At 51.8% G+C, this 26,199-nt stretch overlaps 1 protein-coding gene across 4 annotated transcripts in view; it reads right to left on the minus strand.

The window, feature by feature from the left end:
* Positions 1–201: 201 nt before the first annotated feature.
* Dhrs3 (dehydrogenase/reductase 3) overlaps positions 202–26,199 on the minus strand; it is a 32,417-nt gene continuing 6,419 nt past the window's right edge. For all 4 annotated transcript variants that reach the window (XM_057785548.1, XM_057785546.1, XM_057785545.1 and 1 more), the window contains 5 exons: positions 6,386–6,529; positions 5,471–5,590; positions 4,930–5,168; positions 3,273–3,398; positions 202–686 (listed from right to left, as the gene is read on the minus strand). In XM_057785548.1, coding sequence (XP_057641531.1) covers positions 602–686; positions 3,273–3,398; positions 4,930–5,168; positions 5,471–5,590; positions 6,386–6,469 — 654 coding nt within the window. In that variant the 5' untranslated portion in view covers positions 6,470–6,529 and the 3' untranslated portion in view covers positions 202–601. The remainder of the gene's footprint in view (positions 687–3,272; positions 3,399–4,929; positions 5,169–5,470; positions 5,591–6,385; positions 6,530–26,199) is intronic.

Below are 26,199 nucleotides of genomic sequence, written 5' to 3' on the forward strand. Positions count from 1 at the left end.
TTAGCTCTCAGGGATTCTATCATGGAAGCCATGTGTCTGGAAGGGCTTCCCCCACCCTCTCTCCTTGGACTGGGCTGCAGGCCCTCTCCTGCTCTCTGTAGACCCTGAGATGAGCCCTTTCTTCTCAAAGGAAGGGGCTTTGTGGTTGGGACAGGCTCCTTCCCAGCTGCCTCCCTCCCAAGGACGTGAATGAAAGGAAGCTGCGCAAGCCACCCCTTTATTAACCAGTTTGCATGAGCTGAGGGTGACAGGGTTTGGAGGGGAAGGCAGAGTGTCTGAGGACAGACTCTCCTGGAAATCGTCGATGCACGCTGCTCAGGCGGGTTAGACTGGAGAAGCAATTTAACAATAAACCTACAGAGTGAGAAAGGTACAAAACTGTCAGGTGGCTGCTGAACGGCGTCTCGCCTCCCCATGGGGGTCAGAGTTACACGCATCAGTCCTGCACGAAGGTCCTGGAGTTGACCCGGGAGCCGCAGAATCTTTGCTGGGGACAGGAACAGTCCTGCTCACCCAGCAGACGTGCCGGCACACAGGCGTGTCCCCGGGTACTGTGGCTCCCCTCGGGCTCCATGGCTCCTCAGGTGTGTCTCAGGAGCCTCTATGTCCTCCCCTTAAAGGTGTTCATACAGGTGTACGTCCCTGAGAACCTGTGGATCTCCTCCAGTGCCGCCTGTGGGAGTATGCTGAGGGGAGAGGGAAAGACGGTTAGTAGGGTGGGCAGCAGTGACAGGGTCAACGGTGACGATGTCATATCAGGTAGTAGACAATGGTTTTAGGGCCTCTGCAACCCACACACCAGCTCCCTTCCAAAGACAGCACCTGAACTCTGAGAATCAGCACTCTGTTTAGGCGAAGGGCCAAGCATAGGAACGGCAGAGGGAGTGTGGTTCTCAGCAACTGGTGCACTTTCCATGTGTTCTGGACTTTCCAAGATGCAAGCTGAAACTTGACTGTCTTTGTGGTGAGACAGAGGTGGCTACGTCATGAGGGGATCCACCCAGTCTTGGATTAATGGACAGTCTGAGTGACTCTATTATAGAAACAAGCTCTTGGGGCATACTTGCTCTGTCCTGTATGGGCCAACTCTCCATCACGTCACAGGCAGCAGGAAGGCCCCTGCCAGAGCCAGGCCATGCTCTTGGGTGTCTCAGCCTCCAGAACCCCAAGTTGCATGGACTTCTGTGGGTTTTTGCTTTTCAGTCTTGTTCTATTTTGAATTATGTATTTTGTGCCTGTTTGTGCACGTGCATGCAGTTGCTCACTGAGACCAGAAGAGGGCATTAGATCCCCTGAAACCGGAGTTAACAGGAGGCTGTAAACTGCCTGAAGTGGGTGCTGGGAACTGAACTCTGGTTTTCTGCAAGACAGGTGTTTTTAACTTCGGGTCATCTCACCAGCCCTCCTTTAAAAAAAAAAATCAATCTGCACACGTGTGTGTGTGTGTGTGTGTGTGTGTACGTACAGTCACCTGTTTGCAGTGCAGTAAACGTATGAAGAGCAGACCTCAGTGTTAGGGAATCTAGTTCAGATTCTCAAGCTTACACAGCCAGCACTTCACCATCCGAGCCATCCCCCCCCCCAGCCTGCTCCTCTAGACATGCTGGGACAATGTGACCGCTTCAAGTGCCTGCTTCTCTGCTCTCCACGCTTCGCTTCCACCTCTGCTTGCACAGAAGCCAGCAGAGTGGCAGATGAAGGGTCGGTTGCCACTGTTCCCTTAGTCACACAGCCAAGGGTGTGGCCTTCCTGTGAGTCCGTGTTTGATGATAACAACAGGGTGAGCCTGGAACCAGGGGCCAAACTTCCTGACAAGCAGGAGCCACCGTTGTGGCGGGAGGGACACAGCTCTCCCCGTGCAGAGAGCACACTGAGCCACAGGCGCTAACTAGCTTAGCCCCTTCCGCATGGGACCCAATGTAAGGTCTTGCTGCACCGAGTCTGGACAGTTTGAGGCAAATTCCGTGCTGGGAAAATTCTAGAGTAGACGACATCTCCATTAGGAAGCCCACCTCCCAAAGATGGTCTTCCCTGATAAACCCCATCTCACTAGAGCTGCGACACTTGTCCAAACACTGAGCCTTCGGCATGAAAATCCTGTTGTCTTTAGACTCAGCTACCTGGGAGCTGGGGCTATGCCCGTAGGGCAGTAGTTCTTAAAAATGTGGTCCAGGAACTCTTGGGGGTGCCTGAGATCTCTCTAGGATACTTAGAGTAACACCACAGTATGACCTGTTTTTCTCTTCTTCCTTCTTCCCATTTACTTCCTTCTCTTTTCTTTCTTTTCCTCTCCCTTTCTCCCTCCCCTCCTTCTTTCTCTCTTTCTCGGCAGGGTCTTTAAAGAATATCACCCAGGCTAGCCTCAAACTGACTGTGTAGCTGAGGGTAACCTCACATTCTGATCCTCCTGCCTCTGCTAGGCAGGCTCTCTGCCTACTAAGCCGCACCCCCAGCCCATCGTTGGTAGTCTTCCTCTGCACGTGCGGTGGGGTTTCTCAGGGGTTTTGCTACAGGGGACTATCCCAACTGACAGAAATCCGATGTAAGAACCTAGTTGTTACAGATTAAACCAGACAATGGCGAGATCTACAAGAACACAGCCCGCATCTCTCCCGATTACTTGTCTGTGGTGTTTTAGAAAGTATAATTGCCGTCACAAAAAATATATTTGGGAGTTGAGGCTAGATTGGGATACCCAGTGAGATCCTGTCTAAAGAGACTAAAACGGCAAGAAAACAAACAAAGCAGCTATGATAACTTAATAGTTCTGTTACTGCTCTTTACAACTGAAAAAATATTGTAAATAGAAACTACTGTGTAAAATTTGCCTCTCAGTTTTAATCTCTAACGCAGTAAGTAGTGGTAGACAAAACTCACATAAACAAGAGCTGTTTGAATCCCACGATAATTTAAACCAGGCACAGTAGTGCACACTTATAATCCCAACCCTAGAGAGACAGGAGAATTGCAAGTTCAAGGCCAGCCTAGGCTTTATAGTGTGTTCCAGGTAAGTCTGAGCTACAGTTCTCCCTCAAAAACAAATTTAAAAAATGAAAAAATGAAAACAAACCTCACAGAGAGCCTTAGACCAATAAGTCTGCCTTACTGCTCAGCTCAGACAGAGGTGCTACTCCTCAGCACCCTGCCCTCGGCAGACAGGACTTTACATTCACTTTCTCCGGCCTGTTGCCTTTTCTCCACTAGGGCCCACTGGCATAAAGGAAAAAGCTGGACCTCAACCTGGTGAAGAACTCTCTCCCCCCACCCCATACCTTTTCAAGATAATGAGGATATTCATAGTCCACGGGAGCAAGAGAAGGGCCTGGTTTTGCTGCACAGCTTCGACCGTCCTCCGGGCTACTGTCTCTGGCTTCAACGGCGGGAAGAGGTTGGGAAACCTGAAGGCGGGAAAACACTGGTTTCTCCAGGAGAAATTGGCCTTTCGGCTGGGCACCTTGCTGAATGGCTAGTGTGTCTGAGGGCATCACTTGGGCTCTTCTGTGTGAGGGACTGGAGGCTGTGGGATTCTCTCCCAGTCCATGCCTGTTCGAGTCCCTCAATCCTGGTCCCTCTTGCCCCACCATGTGAGTGGGAGTTTGCCCACTAGCAGGGGGCATCTCTAACAGAGCCAGGGAATCAGAGTCTACAGTCTACAGCATGGGCCAGCCCTCAGTCTTTCTTACTGGGACATCTTTCCTCATCAGCCATCCTCACAGCATACACATTCCTCCTTGCTTTCCCCTGAGAGATCACTCAGCCTCCCATATCGCTGGGGGGCCTCTGATCTTACCTCCTTTCTAGTTGCCTTAACCACAACCACATCTAGAATAGCCTTGCTCATCAGGTTGTTCCTTGTCAAGGGCCTGTCTCTTCCATCAGGTTATACGTTTCCTGAGGGAGGAGGCCTCGTGAATCTCACTGCCTGTTGCATCATCTTCAGTATCTAGTAGGACCTGGTACACAGTAGGTGCCTAATAAATTCTTATCATTTTGCCCCATTCCTCTGTTGGGCCTTTCTGCCTGGGAGGTCCTCAGCCTGCTGGCTCACTAGCCTGTCAGTCAAATACAGAATGATTTTCCATGGGACTTCCAGATGAACAGGCGTCAAACAACAGGGGTTTCCCATGCCCGTCCAGAAGCATCTGACCCCAGAGCTCTGCACCCATTTTGTTCCCCAAGTGTCGGGCCCATGCACAAATATTCTCTCCAACTTATGGATAAGGAAACAGCGGAGCAGGGGGCAAACGGGTGAGCCCCTAGCACGGCTCCAGCAGCTGCTTCTGGCCCTTCTTGCATTCCTCAGTCTGAAGGTACAGGGCATGGGCTGCTGGCCCTGACCTCTGTCCTTCGGGGGCTATGATTCACACTGGTGCCCGTAAGATTAAGGGTGGTGAGCCATCATCATCATACCAAGCCTGAGCAAGAGGCAGCCTTGGGGCTCACAGACTGCTGTGCCTTCCCTGTACTGCCTCAGTCACGTGACAAGTGCAGCCTGGGTCTGTTCACGTGTGAGTGTCATGTGTGTGCAGGTACGTAACATGTATGTGTGTGGAGGGCAGAGGTCAACTTTCAGTCTCTTTAGTCAGGAGTCATGCACTTTGGCGTCTCAAATTGGCCGGGACTGACTGGCCAATGAGCCCTTGGGATTTGCCCGCCTCTGACTGTGCATTGCTGGGAAGACAAGGGCCTGCTACCTTGGCCTGGATTTTTATAAACTTGGGTTCTAAAGATCAAATTTTGCTAACTAGGTTTTCTTCCCAGACCAAGATAGTGAGTGATCCTCAGATAGGAAACTTGTGGCTTAGAAGGGCTGGCCTTGGGTTTTTCAGAGAGATGCCTGCTGAGGTCTAGGGATTCCGGCGCCCTTTCTGTGAAGACTCCTGGCGGGGTTGGCTCAGGAGAGGCGGCTGGTCTCACCGGCGCACTGACCTGACTCGCATGCCCTGGAACATCTCGGTGCTGGTGTGAAACGGCAGCACGGTGGTGGCGCTGACACCAGGACAGTCCAGCAGCCCCAGGGTCAGGCTCTCCATGAAGGCGAAGGCCGACGCCTTCGAAGTGCAGTAGTCGATGGCACCGGGGATGGCCGACAGCGCAAGCACGGAGTTGAGGCACACGATATGGCCGTTCTGCAGCTCCAGCATACGCGGCAAAAAGGCCTTGGTGGTCTGAGGGTGGGGAACGGGGGTCAGTGTGGAGCAGCGCAGCTTCTGCCAAGCCCTGCACCTCTGCACCAGCTCTAGATGCATAGCTGCCCTAGCGACTTAGCCCTCCAGTACGGAGCGGCTGAGGCAGCCAGTCAGAAGTTCCTGTGTCTCCCTGCCAGTCAGTCATTCCATTTATCTAGCCACTTTGCCATTGCACATCCCTGCCGGCATGAGCCCTGGTGCCACTGAACTTCTCTTTCCCCTCCTCCAACCCAGGTTTCCTGCCATACCTACGGCTGGCAGTGGGCCAGGAAAACCCTTACCCAGAACTGGCCCAGGGTGTTGACGTGCTGGGACTTGAGGAGGGCATCATCATCACTGTCCATCAAGCTCTTCCCGTGGACCACAGCGGCATTGTTCACCAGGATGGTGATGTCACCCACCTGCGGGCAAGAGGGGGCTGTGGAGCCGTGAGGGCAGCCAGTCCCTGTGGGCTGTACCTGCAGAGGCACAGACCGGGCTCCGCAACCACCAGCCACATGGCTTTTCTGAGCATCAGTCTTGTTTATAAATGGCGCTGGGGCCATACCAGCTGTGTCTGAGGATTAGAAATAATTTATGGTACATACTATACCCGGAATGCAGCGTATTTATAATAAATGAGGTTATGGTCACATAAAAATGGTTAATGTTTCCATGAGTGGGATAAGTAACAGAATGAATTTCTTTTTCCTCTTTTGTTTTTTTTTTTTTTAAAAAGATTTATTTATTATGTATACAACATTCTGCCTCGATGTATGCCCGCATGCCAGAGCAGGGCGCCAAATCTCAGTACAGATGGTTGTGAGCCACCATGTGGTTGCTGGGAATTGAACTCAGGACCTCTGGAAGAGCAGTAAGTGCTCTTAACCTCTGAGCCATCTCTCCAGCCCCTTTTTTTCCTCTTTTGGCACTCACTGATATACCCAGCCCAAATGTCTTAGATTAGAGAAAGGATTTTCCCAGAAGGCAAAGGGACATTTGTCTTAGAGAGAAACTCATAGGGTCTAAATGTCCAAAGGACCACAGAGACATACTCATATCGTATTATCAACCCCAGTCTCTGCCCAAGTAACTTGGATGAGCTTCATGGAGAGTCCCCAAAGGTCCCCTGCACAAAGCCAGTCTGCCACGGCAACACTCCCTCTCAGGATGCACGAATTCAGTATGCTGGGGCCAGACATGCCCAGGCTACTGACCTTCTCTCTGACAGCTTTGGCCATCTGGTACACCTCTTCCCGGTTGCCCACATCACAGACGAAGTAGTGGCACTCAGTGCCCATCTGCCGAATCTCCTCTGTGGTCTCTTTCAGGCATTTCTCAGTCCGGCCCCAGAGAATAATCTGGAAGGAAAGAGTTCTGGCATGGAATAGGTGTCTCTGAAACAGGCTGTGTCGATATAATAACTGATATCAGGAATTCAGGATTTCAGTAGTCTTTAAAATGCTGGCTTCCTGGATTCCATCCCAAAAGTACCCAAAGAAAATTATTAATTATGATTGTGTGTGTGTGTGTGTGTGTGTGGTGTACCACAGTGCATGCCTGGGCATGCCTGGAGGTTAGAGGACAACTTTTAAGAGTTGATTTGCTCCTTCTGCTGTGGGTTTGGGGATGAAACTTAGGTTGTCAGGTTTGTATTTATCCGCTAAGCCATCTTGCTAGCTGTCTTAGGGTTTCTGTTGCTGTAATGAAACATTGCGACCAGAAGCAACTTAAAGGTTATTCAGGTAACCAACAGTCCGGCACTGAGGGAAGCCAGGACAGGAACTCAAGCAGGGCAGGAACCCGGAGGTGGAGCAGAGGCCATGGAGGGGTGCTGCTTACTGACCTGCTCTCGTGCGTGCTCAGCCTTCTTTCTTATAGAACCCAGAACCACCAGCCCAGGGGTGGCATAACCCACAACGGTCTGGGCCCTCCCTTCTCAATCACTAATTAAGAAAATGTCCTATAGGTTTGCCTACAGACAGATCTTATGAAGGCGTTTTCTCAACTGCGGTTCCTTCCCTCAAATGACGCTAGCCTGTGTCACGTTGACATAACATTAACTAGCACAATGGCCAACAAGGAGTTTTTTCTTTTAATTTTATTTTATGTGTGTGTGTGTGTCTGTGTGCACATGTGTGTGCCTGTGTGTGGGTATATGCACATGGGCGCAGGATACAACAGAGACCAGAAGAAGGCATCAGATCCCCTGGAGCTAGAGTTACAGATTTCCCAGTATGGGTACTAGGAACAGAACTCAGGTCCTCTGGAAGAGCAGCAAGTGCTCTTAACCATTGGGCCATCTTGGGGCCCCAACAAGATTTTAAAAGGGACACCACCTACGCTTAAGTGAGCCAGCTGTTTCTGAGCACACTTATGGCCTATCAGCTAATGTGCTAAGTTTGTACCTTTCTGATCCATTCCTCCCAGCAGGACAGTTCCTGCCAGCCCAGGTCTGGCCTTTTCCTTGATTCTTAGAAGGAACAGAAAAGCTTTCTGTATACTATTCTAGAATGTTTTCTGTTAGGGACCAGCTGGCCTCACCAATTATGTTTAGAGCTGGGATTATTCCCACCAGCCACATTCTCCTTTTACAGGGCCCTGGATGTCTTCCAGCTCCCTGTGCTCACACTGGGAAGGAAGGATGCAAGGAGGGACAGGAGAGAGACAGTAAGACTCCTGCTAAGAAGCAAGGGCTTCCTTACCCAGCAGGGAATGAGTGTAGGAGTGACCCAGTGACCTTGACAGGACCTGTAAGTGGGTGCTTAGAGGGGTTGGCAGGTGTATGGCTGGTCCATGGGATGCTGGGAATTGACGTTTGGCTGGTCCTCATCCTTGACCTGAAGGAGGATAATATCAAAGGAGCCCAGGTTTGGGTGTCTGAGGAGTTAGCTGCCCTGAGAAGTAGCTTTATGGTAGAGAGGCAGAATTAGGCAACCATGGCATCTGGGAAAATCAGCACAATATAGGCTAGGCTCCAGCAAGGGTCTGTGTTTCTTTCTTTTTTAAAGATTTTTTTAAAAAAGTTTATTTTGTGTATGCGTGTGTGCCTGATGTATGTATGTGTGCGGCCTGTGAGCCAGTGCCTGTGCAGGCCAGAAGAACATGTGATCCCATGGAACTTGTTACAGGTGATAGTGAGGCTCCACATGGGTGCTAAGCACTGAATCTGGGTCCTCTGCAAGAGCAGCACTCTTAACTGCTGAATCATCTCTTTAGCCATAGCTCTGTTGCTTTTCTCTTTAAAATCATCAAGGAGGGGCTTGATGTCACTAGGAACCCCTGTGGCTTTCCTAGCACAAATAGGTGTGCAGAGGGTCCCATCTAAAGGAGCCTGGGTGACCCATGCTCTTGCTGGTTCTTGGCTGTCTGGAGATGGTCAGGGTTCTAAAGCTTGCCATGCTTTGCTCAGAATGTTTGCAACCAGGAACTAGGGAGAGCAGCCCTGTCAACTGGGCTGGAAGATGGCCCCGAAGAGGGGGGTAGCAGTGGGCAGGCAGGCGGGATGAAGGGATGAAGGCCTGTATGTACTGTCTCCTGTGAGCAGGCAAAGACTACAGTCAGGACCCTGGTCCTCTTGAGGTCAACCCTGTATACTGGCAGAGTGGTTCTACCTCTTTTCCTGGAACAATGGCTAAGTGTCTCTGTGAACCTGGCATCTCCAGGGCCCAATTCTGTTCTATTTATTTTAAGATCTCAGTGCCTACCAAAGCACGTGCTGTCTGTTGGATGAATGAATACATGTTAAGGGCCAAATATTGGGAGAGTGTGGGTGGGTTAATAACTACCTCTCAAGACTGAAAGATTACCCATTCTCTGTGGCTGAGCTCATTGCAGCCCCAGAATCTTCCATATACGAGTCTGTGTGGACCAGTGGGGCCTGGGGTTTCCTAGAGCACTCAACCCAGGAAGGTCGAGCTGAGGGGAGGCCTGTTGGGGCAGGAGCATGCAGACAAGGAGCTAGCCATGGTGCTGGGCAAAGGTGTGCCGCCGGGGGCAGGTGCATCTCCCTGGGCAAATCTCTGTGTCCCGTGTTTGTGTGTCTGTGTCTGTGAGTGCTAGTGCCTCTGAGCCCATCTGAGTGTGCACTTGTGTGCCTGTAAGTGTCAGTATGCATTTGTGTATCTGGAATGTATGTGTATCTACGAGTTCATATCTGTGGATGTCTGTGTCTGTGAGCATGCTCTATGTGCATGTACCTGTGAATGTGGATGTCTGTCTGTGAGCATGCTCTATGTGCATGTACCTGTGAACATGTATCTATGGCTGTGAGCCTGCATCTGTGAAGAGGTGTCTGTGAGCCTTGCGTCTGAACATAGGTATGTTTCTGTGAATGTATGCAATGCATATGCATGTGTCACCAGGTCCTCTGGTGGATGCATATAGGGCACCCTAAGGCCACCTGTCCTTCTGAGTCAGCCTGCATCTCTGTGGTGATGGTGATCTCCAATGCGGTCTGTGTGGACCAGAGAGAGGGCCTGAAGGCACAGGACTGTCTGGTGAAGCTGCTCTAGTGACAGGCTCCTCCTGGAGCCCTGCCTGGCTCTCAGGGAATCTGTGTCCCTGAAGGGTGCGATGCATGCAGAAAGTCTGCTCAAGGCTCTGCCACAGTCCCCTGGGTAACTACAAGTGGTGACAGGTCCTCCCAGGGCCAGAAGGAGATGAAGGTGGCATGGAGAAGTGAGGTGAGGGAGAGTGGATAGGAGCCCGGGGAAGAGACAGTCCTGGAAGCTGCTTCAGCCTCCTCTTAATTCCCTGGCTGACCAGCTGGCAGAGCCAGGCTAACCTAAACTTATGAAATCAGGACTGTTGTCTCTACCCTCTTGGCTTCCAGTCCTCTGTGAGGTGAGACAATGAGCTTCTTGTCCCCTTCCCCTCTCAGGTGAGAGGGAGGAGGAGAGAAAGCCTTGGTCCTGGTACGGACTGTCAGTGAGGGCCTGCCTGCCCTGCTTTGCCTTACTGGCATTTGCTAGACCCAGCAGCTGAAGCCTTTGGATTAGAGACGTACATCAGTCACTTTCTGTACTTGGGAACTAAAGCTCAATGAACTAAGTCAGATGTTCACAGCCACACCTGACACCTGGTGGGAGATGGAGGTGGGATCTGAACCCAGGGTCTGTTTGCTACAGGTTGCAGCCCTGTGGCATAGCAGCATAGGTCAAGCTTTGAAGACCCAACTCCAAATCCACTCACTATGGTATCCATTCCTGCCTCCAAAGCTCTCCTTATGCCTCATCTAACTCAATGTCTCCACCACAATCTCATCCACTTACCTATCAGGGCTAGAGAGTCTGCTATGGGAAGGGGCTGAGCCCAGTGCTGGGACCAAAGAGAACGAAAGAGACACAGTTCCCACCTCAGGAGCCCATCCCAATAAGGAAGGTTAAGGGATTGAGGAAGCATCAGTCGCAACTGAGGGTAAGAGGGTAAAGAAGAAACAGAGGTATCTAGGGGAAGCCAGGAGCTAGCGGTACTGTGACTACCCAGAGAGAAGAAACCACAGTGTGGAGAGGCCAAGCGCCTGTCCGAGGCCATCCACACTGAGTGGAAGTGTGAGTTTGCACATCAGCACTGTCTGGCTCCAAGCACAGGCGGCCAGTGACCGCTGCTATTCTCTCTCCTAAATTCAATCCCCAGTCCTACTGAAAACAAAATCAAACTGTGTATGTTCCCTCTCAAGGCCCTGAGGGGACTCAGCGCAGGGCTGGTGTCCACTGAGTGTCCCGGAGGCTCGCTCTGCTGGGATTTCCCTGGAGAGGAAGGGCAGACACATCACACCTCACCCTTGACACTCTACAGTCACTCAAAGACTTGGTGCCTTATGGCCAGGAAAGAAGTCCAGGATTCAGGGTGCAAACAAAAGGGGAGCAGCAAGGAATAACCCAGAAAAACCTACCGCTGACACTCAATGGGTCAAGGGAGCAAGCATCTTCAGAGGGACCCCGGGGGAAGGATTGTCCCGGGCTGCTACTCACTTCTTGATGTTTGCTCATGGGGAAAGTCGCTAATGAACAAAGGTGACTTATGAATGGCTCGGTTGGTAAAGGTGCTGGCCACCAAGTCTGACGACCTGAGTTCGATCCCTGGGACTCACATGGAGAGAACTGACTACTCCAAGTTGTCCTCTGACTTCCTAACACCCTCTCCCTACCCCCATGTAAAAAAACAACAACAACTATAACGACCCAGAAGTTAGGTGTAATGGTACATACCTATAATCCCAGTATAAGGGGCTGAGGCAGGAAGACGGCCAGTTCAAGGCCAGTCTGGGCTACACAGTAGGACCCTGTTTCAAAGCAAGACAGGTAACAATAAGAACCGGAGCAGAATAAAAAGCACGGCACAAACCTCCCCACCGTAACTCAGCGTTGGGAACCCCTGCCTAGCCTCAGCCCCACCAATACCCTCCTGGGCCCCCACTCATGATAAAGGTGCTGTTTGTCGTCTCTCTCCACCATTCTCCTTTACAACATCAAGGCTCTTTGCAAACCCCTATTCACCCCGCAGAGCAGAGCCCCTTCAGTTCCAAAGCTTCTTTGGCTGTTCCTTCCACCCTTCCTACAACACTGGCCAATCGCTAGTATTAACAGAGCCCTTGCCACAGGCCAGGCCCTGTGCCAAGTAGACAGATATGCCCTCTTTCAGCCTCACACCTTGTGGGTGGGTACGTTACTCCCCGCACTATGTGAGTCTCAGACGGAATAAAGTGACTAGCCTAGGGTTGTGCCTCTCCTGTCCTCCAGCTGTGACTCAGAACCCATGCTCCTCCCCGCTAAGGCTAGCCTTTGTTTTGGGCTTCCACTGGCAGACAGAGGAGCGTTTCGACCATTTGGAAGCCCTTTGCCTTGGCTCAGTGTCCCTCAGGGACTCTTCATCATCTTGTGAGTCCAGCACCGGCCAGGCTCAGCTGACCCAGTCACATGGCACTGGTCCATCTAGAAAGGTCTGCTGATCCTAGGACACTGGTATCTCTACTATTCAGCCTTGCCTTTCCTCTCCGGAGGACAGCCTAGAGACTGGCTATGTGTGTGGTGGGAGTGTGTGGGGTGGGGCATCCCACCAGTGACCGGAGCAGATAGTCTCAGGTCCAAGTCCTTGGACAGGGAGTTAGGCCCTGCGGCTTAAGGTCAGACTGGCAATGTTGACCTTGCAGACAGAAGGAAAATGCCCAGGGAGACTCCAAGCATGGTGGGTGAGGGAGGTTTGGAGTAGGGTGTGGCTTGCTGCCACTCCCAGCATAGCAGGGGATAGGAAGATGCTTATTAAGAACCATGCTAATGACTGGGTAAGAGGGAGCATGGGAGTTTCAGTCTATCATACAGTCAGAGTTAGGGTGGCACTGAACAGAAGGAGACGGGTGCATCCCTGGGGGAGGGACTGTGGTGTCTGAGACATGGGCACAGTACTTTCTGCTTATTTATTTTTTTTGTGGTACCAAGGACTGAACTCTAGACTTTGTACATGCTAGGTAAGCAGCATTTTCTACCAGTGAGCTATGATCCTTCATGACCTTTCTCCTTTTAAAAACATTTTATTCTGAGACAGGGTCAAATGTTGGCCAGGCTGGCCTTGAGTTGTCTCTGGAGCCCAGGCAGGCCTTGAACACATGACTCTTCTACATCGGCCTTCCAGGTAGCTTGTGTTACAGGCTTGGCAACAGGAGTATCATTTTAATTCGGCATCTAGAACTGTTGTCTCTACAAAGACGGGTTCAAACAGTAACAGGCTTGAAGCTCTAGCCCCCAGCTGGCTCTGTTAGGAGGTCCTTTTCCTAGCGACAAGCCCTAGGTGGTTGTCCCATGACTCATCCATTGTCAGTGCTGTCCTGTCACCCTGTTTACAGGAAAGAGGACTCCCTTCTTTCCAAATGACAACCATTCAAAGCAATGACCACGTACCTACTGAGTTGCCAGCCCCCTGAGTCATTCCCCAAGGCTACATGCTCCAGTCCACACTCACAGGGGACAGACTGGGAGGGGGTTCAGTTACTCCATTCAACACGATGACCAGGGAAGGCAAGATACAGAGTCTCAGATGATCTTCTCAGCACCACCATGGACAGCTCTGGTTTTGCAGGATGTGTGTGTGTGTGTGTGTGTGTGTGTATGTGTGTGTGTGCGCGCGTGCACGCGTGCCTGCACTTGTGTGGAGGTCAGAGAGTGATGCTGGGTATCTTCCTCCATTGCCCTCCACCCTGAGGCAAACGGCTCTCACAGAACCTGCAGCTCAGGATTACAGACTTGTGATGCTGGTCCCAGCTTTTTACATGGGTGCCACGGATCTGAACGCAGATCCTTATGGGAAAACAGTCAGCACTTTGCTGACGGAGCCATTTCCTAGGTGGTAGGATCTTTTATGAGAAGTGGCATCTGTTTCTGTTGCTATGTTACTGACGATAATATTGGTATTTATTTGACAATACTAATGGCCTCAGGTTTATTACAGGACTCCCATGACTGACCCAGTTACTGAGGTGACAAAGTCCACCCACAAGTCCCTGACTGCAACCTGGAGACCAGGAGCCCTAACACGTGTCCTGTGGCTCTGATAACTCTAGGAAAGGGTCCACAGACATTGTTACATGAGGAACCTGAGGCACAGAGGAGAAGGATCACACAATTTACTCACATGCTACCTGATTCTCAATCCTGTGGCCTTGACCACAGACTGCCTTGGGGAACAAAGGGATCCTGTGTTCACCGAACAGCTATCACTAAGCAACGTGTCCGGGTATTACAGCACCCACGTGCCTGTCTGGATGGCCTCCCTGGGAAGGAGGGGCAGCACAGACCTGTATGTGTGGCTTCCTGCCGGTCAGGTCATTACTGCATGGGCCAGAGTGACAATCCTCACCTGCTGTAAAGATGCCAGGTCCTGCAGGCTGGACCAGAAGGCCAGCAAGTCAGGTGCTCCTATTGGTGGCAGCATTGGCAAAGCAGGTAAGAGGAGGGGTGGCCCCTGCCAGGGTCATCTGTGATCCTCACACAAGTGGGAGGGAGACCACAGCTATTGCTTCTTGGGCTCTTGCCTTGTGCATGGCCCTATCTTAGGGAGCTTAGATTGCATCCTCACAAGAGACCAGGATGAGTGGGAGAATATGTGACCTCCTGGAGTCATGTCCAAGTCCTGACAGCAAACGCTCACAACTGTGACTTTATTTGCAGATACAACCCAGTCAAGACCCCCAAGGAGAGACTGTCATGGATTAGGGTGGGTCCTAAGTCCTCACTGGAGATGAAAGGGTTGAACAGAGGAATCTGTTGGGGGAGTGGGGCCCAGAACTGTGATGGAATATATCTGTAATTTTTACCTGTCTTATTTATTTTCCCTTGAGACAAGGTCTCACTCTGTAGCTCAGGCTGGCCCTAAACTTGGCAATCAACCTGCCTCAGCTTGTGTCACTACACCAGGCTAAGACCTGTGGTTATAAGTTTCTTAGCTTGTGGCCACGTCTTATGGCCGTCATAGGTGGGTCCTGTTATCCCCACTCAACAGATGAGCCCCAGAGACCCTGCGTGACATTGAGGCCAGAAAGTCATGGAGTCAGTGGGCTCTGTCACCAGACCAGTCCACCACAGTTCTGTTTGCAGATGCCTCCTCTATTCTCCCCAAAGATGCCTCATGGTCCCATATAGGTTCCTATCTCTAACTCTGCACCCAGCCCATCCAAGTTCTCGTCATCCACGCTCTGAATCCAGCCACTCCAGACCTAGTTTTTCTCTCTCCTCAAGACGAATGTGGCCATGGCCTCAACTGATCTGCTCCCACTTTGCCCCTGCTTCAATTAAGATGCAACATAACAGCCAGAGATCCTTCTAGAACCTCAGCAGGACTTTGTTACTGGATTCCATAGCTCATTCAGTAAAATTCAGCAGTGGCCGTGTTTGCTCTTTGCCAGCCCTCTCAGGACAATATTAGCTTCCATTTGAGCGATCATTCCTCCCCAACCTCAATGTGGCTTTTTTGTGTGCTGTCCTCGAAGGGCATCCTATTTCCCCATGATTACTCCAGTGCATACCCAAGAGGCCTTCAGGGAGTCAGTACCAATTGATTGACACTTGCCCCAACCCCCCATTCCTGCCTTATTTGCAATCTCTTGTCTTCTCTCTGAGACAGACGCTCCTAGCTCTCTACGATGGATCTCTCATGAGACCCTAAAACTGCTGCCTGCCAAGAGGCAGTGTTGAGCCTTGCTCAAAACTAAGTGAGACCTGACTGGGGTCCCCCTACCTCCATCCCCAATCCCCGGTGTGATTCTTACATTGGTTCTGAGTCAGCTGCTCTCTCCAGCTAGAAGAACAAGGGCCCTTACTTCTTTCCGTAAATGATGTTCTGAGTCAGTTGCTCTCTCCAGCTAGAAGAGCAAGGGTCCTTACTTCTTTCCGTAAATATCAGTTACGGCCACAGACAGCAAAGGGCAAGAGATGGGCTACAGTTCCTGGCGGGAGTCCTATGACCTCTGTCCCAGTTCCTCCAGTTGGACCCTGTGGAACAGAAGGCCAGTGTGTCCTAACGTGCTTGCCAGGTAAGAATGAAGACCAGATTTTGGATTCCCAGAGCCACACGGTGGATCCCCTGCTATCCCAGCACAGGGGGCAGAGACTGAGTCTTGCCTAGCTCAGCAAGACTAGTCCAAACACCAAACCCAGGGTTCAGGGAGAGACCCTGCTTCAGTCCATAAGCTGGAGAGTGAGTGAGGAAGACACTCAACCTCACACGCACATACAGGCACATGTTCACACGTCTGAACATCCCAACACAGATGTGTGCTTACCACACTATGACCCTCTCAAAACAAAACAAAAGCTCCAGATGACCAGGCAAAACAGGGGCAGCTGAAAGTGTCCCAAGCGGAACACGAGCTTCTCAGGACGGAGAAAGACGGTGGGCAGGAAGTGGTACTGGAGGGGGCAGGTTGCTGGGATACCTGAGGGATGTGAAGGAGGGAACCGTGCAGATATCCGGAGGAAAGAGGCAGACAGAGCAGCTAATGCATACACAGGCCCCAAGTGGGAAGGCGCTCAGTCTGACGCTGGCATGGTGATGACCAGTGTGCCACAGCCCAGTGGCAGATACTAGCCACACTGGGCACCGAATTCTACTTTGAGTGTGATAGCGTGGAGTTTGTGGCGGTCGTACCATGAGCAGGGGCACGACTGCCTCTGGTTTGGATGTTGGAACGAGTTTGGAATCCCAGAAGAGGAATTTAGGATCCAGGTAGGGTGGGACTAGTCATGGGGTACACTCAGGTGACTGGGTGCTTGGGAAGGGGTGATGGAGAAGAGGAATCTAGGAGGTTTGCAGGGCTGTCAGAGGAGGGGGCATCAGGCTTGCAAAGGGCTGAGAAGGTACAAAAAAAAAAAAAATCTGCCGCCCACCAGGGAAAATGGGCTTTGCTAAGTCTGGGTATCTGGAAAGAGAAAGATCTTGACCAAGTCCCTGGGCTACCTCAGTTTCTGAAAGCACAGTCCTGGTGAAGCAGAGGGGAGGCAGATGCCAGGCCAGCTACCCATTTAGGTTGTAAACATAGTTTCAAGTGATGGCGTGGCCCCTGTCCCTGGTGCCTGACAATGATCATGCTGCTGGCCTGGCTCTGTGTGTTCCACGTAGATGGAGCAAGGCCGGCCAGCAGGCTCACATGACAGAGGCAGTGGCCAGGCACAACACTCAGATCACTGGTCTGGCAGGAGGCTCCAGGAAGTCTTTCTGTAAGTGGGGGTGGGGTAAGGTGTGTGTTGGTGAAGGAGGGACAGATGCAGGGGGGGCTGGACTGCAGTGCATAGGGACTGGCTGGTGGGGGAGGAGTTAGGGTCCCAGGTTGGATGGGTGGAGGGGAGGCAGGGATGCAATGGGTTAGGCCTAGGGTTGGAGTTCAAAGTGTAGATAGAGGTGAGGTGGGGGGATTCTGGCTGAAGATAGGGGCAGGAATGAGGAGCAGGGGGCTGGTGTTGGGATCCTGGGAGCATGTGGGAACAGAGTAAGGGGTGAATAGGGGGCTGGGATTAGGATCCCGGGTGCAAGTAGGGGTGGGGTGGTAAAGGATTAAGGGGGTTAGGGGGGTCCTGAGTGGAGATTATGGAGGGGTAGGAGGTGAGTAGGGGACTGGAATGGGGTCTCAAGAGCAGACAGGAAGGAGGGGAGACAGGAAAGGGGGTGCTGGGCTTAGATGGCAAGGGGTTAGAGATAAAAAAGGGGTACAGCTCTTCAGCCACTATGACCTCAGGTTCTTCCCCCAGTAAACAAATGCACTGATGGCACGGGTGCTGCTGACTGGCAGCTGAACCCAGAGCTGCATATGGGTCGCCAGGTAGCCATGCAGCCTGTTAGAGACATGCAGCCTGTTAAAGACAAGCAGGCTTACTCCAGCCACAGGTTCGCTCCTTTCTCTTCAGCGAGGGCAGCCCAGCTGCGCATACCGACAGACAGGATGCTGCAAAAGTCACCAGACATTGCAACACGCAGCCAGTCTGCTGGCCGCTGGGTGAACCATGCGCCACCCACCCACCTCAGCCGCAGGCACCAGGCCAGCTGGAGGGCTTGCCTCCTATGGAGCATCCCCGGGACTGGCAGCTTCCACCATCTGGAGTCAGCTTCCTCTGCAGGGGAATCCCGGACCCGCACCTCCCTTAAGGGACCTCCAAACTCAGGGGGGGCAGGGTCTTAGGTCTGCTCTGGTCTTCATCCAGTGAGTTGGGAAGTGCCTACTGTGGCTCTTGGTGTCTGCGGTGGCTCTGGACTTCACCAAAGCTCACGGAGATAGACGCAATAGTCTCTAGGTATAACGGTATGCCAAACAGAATGGTGCCCACTGTCCCCGGTCAGTTGGCTTAGTCCAGAGGGTTTCCCGGGCTGCAGTTCCTTTGCCATGCTGCCTTTTGGGTGGGAAGTTGTCTGGTCAGGGCCCCCAGGAATCTAGGCAGAAGTAGATTTGCTATGTGAGTGGATGAGTCACTTAGGGTCCCTGGGCCCCAGTACTTCCAGCTGGCTTTCTTGGACCAGGGAAGGTCAAAAGTGCAAGAAAATGCTTTCTGGATCAGGATGGCTGTGAGCAGTCAGAGATGTTGGGCCTGCCTGGGGACACCCTGGAGCCACAGAGAGCCCAGGGGATGAGTTGTCTCTGATAGCCCTCAAACTTGGCTTCTAGATTATAAAGGAGGAGCTGGGGCTTTGGCCCCTTAGAGGTAAACAGTTCTCTGGGCCCTAGAAACCCCTACACTGACTTCCTTAGTGGGTCATGGGACTCACACCTATCCTGCTTGGTGGAGGGCAGAAAGCCTTGAAGTGGCTCCAGATCCTTGGCGGTGGGGGTGGGAGGTGGGGCAGAGGTTGACACTGGAATGTACCCTGTAGGTCTCTATTTTTTTTGAGACAAAGTCTTGTCACTGAACATGGATGTCACAGTTCTGGCTCGGCTGGCTGGCCACCAGGATCCTGAGATTCACCTGTCTCCTCTCTCCGGTACTGGGGTGGCAGGCACTCACAGCATCAATGGCTTTTACATGGGTATCTGAACTCAAGGTCCTTATGTTGGCACAGCAAGCACTTCACCCACCAAGTTATCCCTTGGTCCCATGACCCCTGATAGCAATCGCCCCTGGAATATGGCAAGGCACAGTCTTCTGTTTTGATTGGCTCAGTCTTTACATTCCTCCCCTTCCACTGTATAACTTTATTGTTCTTACAACACCTGATCACTATGTGGACGACAAAAGTTAGGATGTGCTGCCCCTCCCCCACCCCCCTGCTAAGAAGTCAGGCATTTGTGGTAATAGGGAGAGTGATGTATGGCTATTTTTGTCAGCAACGATAAAGTCGCTGCTTACCACTAGGACCAGCCGCACAATAAGACCTTTGGCCAAACAACCATGAAGAATTTAATCATGGCAACCCTAGAGAGGGAAACCAAGTGGAGGACTGAATGCAATTGCCTGGTCAACCGCAGGAAGCCAGCCTAGCTCTCATGGTGGACACCTATCAACACTGTCGCTGAGCCACAAGCCTTCCACCCATTCCAGGTATCAGGAAACACAGATCTGCCATTCATGCTCCAAGACGCAGGCTGGGGAGATGGCTCGGAGAATAAGAGCATATATACACATAAAATACCTTTTTAGATTTATTTTTATTTTATGTGTATGAGTATTTGCCGACATATATGTGTGTGCGTAGCATGTGCATGTCTGGTGCAAGAAGAATCTGGAAGAGGGCATCAGATCCCCTGGAACTGGCATTATAGACAGCTGTGAGCCATCATGTGGGTGCTAGGAACTGGACCTGGGTCCTCTGCAAGAGCAGCAAGCATCTTAACCACTGACTCTTTCATGCTCATTTCTTAAAGAAGTTATTACTATTGTGTGTATGTGTGTATAGTGTATGTGTGGGGGACATGTACGCCGCAGCATATGTGAAGTCTGAGGACAGCTTTGTGAAACCGGTTCTCTCCTACGTTTATGTGGGGTCTGGGGACTGAACTCAGGTCACCCATAGTCTTTATCTGTTGCGTATCTCGCTGGCTCTGAATCACTTCAGAGATGAGCACCAGTACCCTAGACGTATCAAGAGTGCAGCCAGGAAGTGGCTGGCTTGCCCTGGCCCAGGTAGGTGGCGCAGCAGAGGTGAGAATTCAGCTGCAGTTTAGAAAGATGACCTTGTCCTGTGGCCGCTCCTCCTCCTCTCCTCCTCCTCTCCTCAGTCTGGTGTAATTCAGAGGTCACAAAACGTGCCATGCCCAGTAACACACCAGAGCCGGTGGTTCCCAGGGAGACTTAGCTCGTTAAGCATTTTATTGACAAACTTCCAAAGGCAGGCCTTAAAGAGGCTGTGTGAAGGTTTTTGCTAGGAGCCCATTTCATCTCTGAGAGGACACAGGACACATGCCGTGGAGGTGACCTTCCAGTTGTCCGCTGGCGGGCTGTCAGAATGGGGACCTAGGCATGCAGGGCTGGGGAACGCAATAGCCTGAAGTAGCTGGGTCAGCGCATCCTGCAGGGAGCAGGATGGTGGGAGCACACGTGTGGGGTATCAGGGAGGACAGTGCTTTTCTTGGGGACCAGCCCTACACAAGTAGCTTTCTGTGGAAGGCACTCCAATCCCTCCACTTTTGGAGAATGCTGGTCAGAAGATCAAACTGCTATCACCAGCCTCTAACCTGAGGCTGTCATGCATTTCTGTAGGAAGCCTTCTATGGCTCCCTGGTGCTCTCCCAACCAAGTCCAAACTCCGTGCATAGCTACTAGCTCAGTGGTTCAGCCCTTGTCTTTTTCTCTCTTTCTCCAACACTTGACTAGCCCATCCTTGCCTATCTTTTCTTTCCTAGACATGCCTCCTTCTGCTGCAACATCTGCCTCATCCTTATATATGACCTGGACCCCGTTCAGGACTCAGGAAGTATTTTCTTAACAGCGGGGTCAAACACGGTGGCCACCTCCTGCACTACCTGCCCATCAGAGTTCCCACCCGGCTAGGTTGACGCCATCACACTAAGATTGTCACGCAGGCAGCAGAGGAAGACGCTTGGCCCTCTCCACACCTGGGCAATGCCCACCAACGTCCTCAGAGAGTCTCAGATGTCCTTCCCTCCCATCTACCCGTGAGGAGAATCTTCAGTAAGACCAGCCTGTTCTCTTCCACATCTCAGAAGGACATAGTTAACACTCTTCTCTAGTGAGTCTACAGACACTGTCCTGCTGCCTGCTGGGACAGTGAAATCTTCTGGCCCCAGCCACTGTGTGTGTGGCTTCTGGAACAGGTACAGAGTGAGAGACAAGGAGGCCTGGTAGAGAGTCCAAACATTAGGCAGTTCTCCCAAAGTCTATGGGAGACTGAGGCAAGCATGGCCATTTCACAGATGAGAACACTGAGGCCTGCACAGGGAGAAGGGAGTGACTCGCAGGAAAGCAGCCCCCAAGGCCTCACCTCAGAACATGTCACTTTCCCTGGGAAAGGGGTGAACAAGCCTGGGGGACCTTAATGTGTTGACTCTTTGGTTTTCAGACGGACTGTCCCGGATTATCCGAGCTAGCAGACAGGGTTCCCTTAAAACAGGCGAGGAGGGCTGGAGAGACAGTGTCATGGCTAAGAGCTCGAACTGCTCTCGCCCAAGACCTGAGTTCCGTTCTTCGCACCTGCATGGTGGCTAACAACCCTGTAACCCCAGCTCCAGGGGACCCGGCACCCTCTTTGCCTCCATGCACTTCACCCACACTTTACCCACACGCACACACCCTTCCCTTCATGTCCACACAGTTAAAGTGAAAATGGAATTTAAAAGCAGGCAAAGGAAGGGCAGGGGCCGAGAGGTGACAGAGGGCCTGCCCAGCATGAATGACGTGTGGGATCCTGGGTTCTGGCCCCTGCTGAAGGGATGGGGGAGACAGAAGAGCCTGATGTGGCTATACGTAGTGGTGAAAGACAGAGATACAGTCAAGGATTCTGGAATGGAGGAGGAGCCTGAACAAGGGGTTATAACCAAGGACTGCAGCAGCCTAGGGGAGCTGGGAAGAGGAAGAAAGAACACAGCTCTGATACCTGCATTCAGTCCAGTTGAGATCTAGGCTGGCTTCTGACCTCGGGAACTGTTTTTGAGTGTGCATTATCATGTGCACTGAGTTTGTGAGCACCAGCAGTGTGGCCACAGAAGCTTGCATAGAGTGCACTGGTTATGGACACAGAATCAACAGCATAGCAACCCATGGCAACCTATCAGCATTAGTTCAAAGAAAAGAAATGTTTCTGTCTTAGAGAGTATGACCTGTAGACTCAATCACCACTGCAGCCGACACTTACTGATCCCTCACCGTGTACTCTGAACTTTACACAGGCTATCTACTTAATTCCATGTAAGCAACAGAGAGCTTTAGCAACTTGCCCAGGGCAACACGGTAAGTAAACAGAAGAGGCAACCTGCAAACTTTGCTGCTCCTGACTCCAGAGTTCAAAAATCTGAATTGCTTCATTACACCTGTTCCTTGAGAAGCACACACTATACTTCCATGATGCAAGACAATCCTTGTGTCAGCCAAGGAGGTGCAAACCCCAGGAGAGCACAGTCTCCAGCCCACGTGGAACCTGTGCCTTGCCATCCCTAAGGTCCTGTTCATAGGGAAGTAGCTGTGACAGGCCAGGGCAGACTACTAGGTGTTTGCTAGCTGAGCCCGTGGGAGATGGCCGGGCCCCACGTGGGTGTGCCTGGCAGCATCACCTGCTCAGGTGAAGGTGCAGCTGCCCTCTGTGGTCACACTGACCTGCAGTGTTCTTGTGACAAGCAACTGGTTATAGGCCCTGGGTGACAGGCAGCAGGAGCCGTAGGAGGACAGGGGTTGGGGAGCCTGCCTGGGCCAACTCAGAACCGCCTGCTCAAGAGCCTGAGGCTGCGGGAAGAAGAACAGATAGATCTCTTACACACCTACAAAAATGCTCCCAGACATTGTCTAGCAAAGGCCTCCCGGGGCTTTTCATCTACAAAGTTTGCACAGAAGGTCCGCTCATGACCACTGGGCCACTTTGGTGGTTGTTTACTTTGTCCCTTTCAACTAACTCCGGAGAGTGGAGAGCTTTCCTCTCAACAGGGAGAAGTCCCTTCTACCCTTTTTGCACATGGATATCAGCAAATGACCTGATACAGTCCTACTGGGTTAGACGGGGAGGACAGGCCTGGATCCTCTGGTGCTTCCTCCTGAGGAGGACTAAAGGGCAGGGTGAGGAGCCTCATGGCAGAGAAGTCGGCCTAAAGGTAGGGTGGCTTATGAAACAGCCATATGAGGTGACTGAGCTAGGCACTGCTATGTTCCCGGTCCCAGACCCCCAATGCAGTCAGATTCCGCCTAGGGTGGCTGACACTGCTGTCGTCTGAGCATGGCAGACTGTCTTGGCTGTTAGAGACGCACACTATGCACCTTCCCAGGAAGCTGTCAGCAGGGTCCCTTCCACGCAATGATTAACTGAGAGGCACTACTGGGGACAGACACTGGGTCTTTTAGGAGCCGTGACTTTGTGTCTATGTGTGTGTCTAGGTTTGTGCATCTGCACAGCTGCTTGTGGAAGCCAGAGGTTAATGCTGGCTGTCTTCTTCAATCAATCTCCACTTCACTGTTTTTTGGAGACAGGGTTTCTCACTGGCCTGGAGCTCACCACGTAGTCTGGGTTATCTGGCCAGCAAGCCCCGGGGATTGCGGGTCTCTGTAATTCAGCGTTGTCTCTCAGTGCTGGGATTACGGGTGGGTGCTGCTGTATTCAGCTTCTTACACAGGTACAGGGACTAACTCAGGCCCTCACACTTGTGTGGCAATGGTCTTTACCAATGGAGCCATCCTCCTGGCCCAGAGCTGCGTGACTTTAGGTGGCCTGTTCTTAGAGTCTTGGTTGCCAGGAGAGGGTGACAGTGGTAGCCACACTGGAAGGGCTTATGGTTTAACACTGTCAGTTTGACAGGATCTAGAATCAGCCAGCAGACAAGTATCTGGGTAGGCTGCAAGGGATTATCTAGGGTAGGCTATCTGGGGCAGGAAGACCCGCCCTAAGTGTAGGCTGAGTCTAGGATAATACATAGGTCTGAATGAAAAGGAGAAGTTGAGTTGAGGCTCAGAATTCGCCCCTCTGCTTCCTGACTGCAGAAATAAATGGGCTTCTCACACTCCCGCCACACCATGGACGGTGTAACCCCTCAACTGGGAGCCAGGACAAACCCTTCCTCCCTCGAGCTGCTTTAGTCACAGCGGTGAGAAAAGTGAGTGACACAGGTGGCCTTGTCACGTGTGAAGCCACTAGAAAAGTCCTTGGCACATCGTAGGTGCTTAGTAAACAGTGGTTTCACTAGCAAGGATAGGAGTTTCCTGGGTCCATTCAGACAACAGTCACTTATGACATACCCCCAAGCACCAGTCACTGTGCCAGAACCTAAGGACACCCAGGCAGCAAGAAAAGCCTGTGCCTGCCTGGGCCTCCTTCTTCCTGGGAGGTTTAGATGTACAGATTGTCAAGCAGCTACGGTATAGTGAGTTGTCATGGTAACCCGTGACTCTGGGCTCATCACTGTCCAGCCAGTGACTAAAGGAGGGAAGAGGGGTTCAGGTCTCTCTAGCCCCCAGCCACGGCAGAGTCTGCACTGGACCGGTCCCTGCCCAGGAAGAAACTGGCTATTCACCAGCCACCAGTCATGGCAACAGCATGGTTTGTGCCCTGAGTGGGCCAGGATCAAGTCAAAGGCTAAGATTGGCCCATAGCTTCTGTGGCCTGGGCAGAATTCTGTCTGTCCTGGAGGAGCCACAGGCCAAAGTTCAGAACAAAGTCCCTTCCCTTCCCCTTCCTGGCTCCCACTCTTCCACTGTTCCCACAGATGGGCACTTTTTTTTTTTTTTTTTTTTTTTGGTTTTTTCAAGACAGGGTTTCTCTGTGGTTTTGGAGCCTGTCCTGGAACTAGCTCTTGTAGACCAGGCTGGTCTCGAACTCACAGAGATCCGCCTGCCTCTGCCTCCCAAGTGCTGGGATTAAAGGCGTGCGCCACCACCGCCCGGCTTGGGCACTCTTTTTTTTGGGGGGGGGGAGGGGGAAGCTTTCACAAGCAGTTAGAGGTTTATATGAGGTTTTGACTGACTCTTTATACTTTTATTTTTCAGATGAGGGAACCAATGCCCAGAGAGACACAGTCACTTGCCCAGGATCACACAGCACGTTCCTTGGAGGTCCCCCACTAAGAGTGCTATTATTGGGAACTGGTTCCCAGCAGCCCTGGTTGTAACACAGCACTGCTGGGTGCTGGGACTAGTGAGCTACTACCAACACTCAGAAGACTTGGCAAGTGACCCTGCCTGCCCGTGGGTCAGGCCTTGGCTTTGGGGCTGGCATGGTCACCTACGCTCTCCTGGGCTGGGCACCTGTTGTGTGATGTATTTTCCTCTGAGCATAACATGATTCCATTCTGGAGTGGAAAATACGTTGGCCCAGTAGCCATGGCAACTCAAGTAGACCAATACAGTCTAGGATAATAGTAAGGGAGCCACTTGCATTCCTAAGTGGGCGGAGTAGCAGAATGCTCACCTGGTCCGCCTTCCTGCCCCACCCCACCTTTATCCACAGCAGCAAGTGATTCTGGGAGATGCTAGCATATAGAAAGCGGCAAGGTAACTAAAGACACCATGATGTAGTTTCCATGGGATTGCCCGCCATTGCTTATCCAATAACACAAGACCGGGTGTGGCAGGAACAGTCTTGGACCAAGGTCACGCCAAGGCTGTACAGCTCCTTCAGAAAAACCACTCTCTAGACGACAGCAAACAACCACTGGTTTCCCACAGTGATTTCTTCAAGGTCAAAGTACTTCTAGGAAACAGCTATTCCTTCTGTTTACCCTAGATACAATGAAAAACAACCATTTCATTCCAATGTTTACCCTAGATACGGTGACTCTACTAGATTCCTACAACAGCCCATTTAGGATGAGGTGGGACTTTACTGCCTTCCCCTGGGCAGTCATCTACTTCCAGGAGTCTCCCCAAGATTTCCCTCCCTCCAGAGTAACCTCAACACCCTGCAGGCTCAAAGGTCACAGGTCATTTCTTAGCAGAGACTGAGCTCCGTGGCCTCAGATGTGGCAGGAGGGAGTGAGGATTCATCCTGTGACTAAAGAGAGACATTTGTGCTCTTCCTTCCCTCCCTCCTTCCTTCCTTCCTTCCTTCCTTCCTTCCTTCCTTCCTTCCTTCCTTCCTTCCTTCCTTCCTTCATTTATTTATGACCAGGACTTTTCATGTATATCCCCGGTCCTTTACTTAAAAGGTCAACCCCATGTCAACCCTAAAGATGGACTTGCTGGCACTTGTCTATTTAACTGGAGTACTGAGAAATGATGGACAGCCTTGGCTTTCTAGGGCTGCTAGGACCTAGTGGTGGTCCTTTACCAACAGGCCCTGCATCTTTGAGTCACTATGCCAGATAGCCATTCCTTTGGGGGGGGGTGGTTGATAGTTTCAAGAAGCCAAAGATGATCCCAAACCTGTTATGGGGTCTGGAGAGATGACTCAACAGTTCAGAGAGCAC

Source organism: Chionomys nivalis, chromosome 11, assembly GCF_950005125.1.
Source record: "Chionomys nivalis chromosome 11, mChiNiv1.1, whole genome shotgun sequence".
Classification (NCBI taxonomy): Eukaryota; Metazoa; Chordata; class Mammalia; order Rodentia; family Cricetidae; genus Chionomys; species Chionomys nivalis.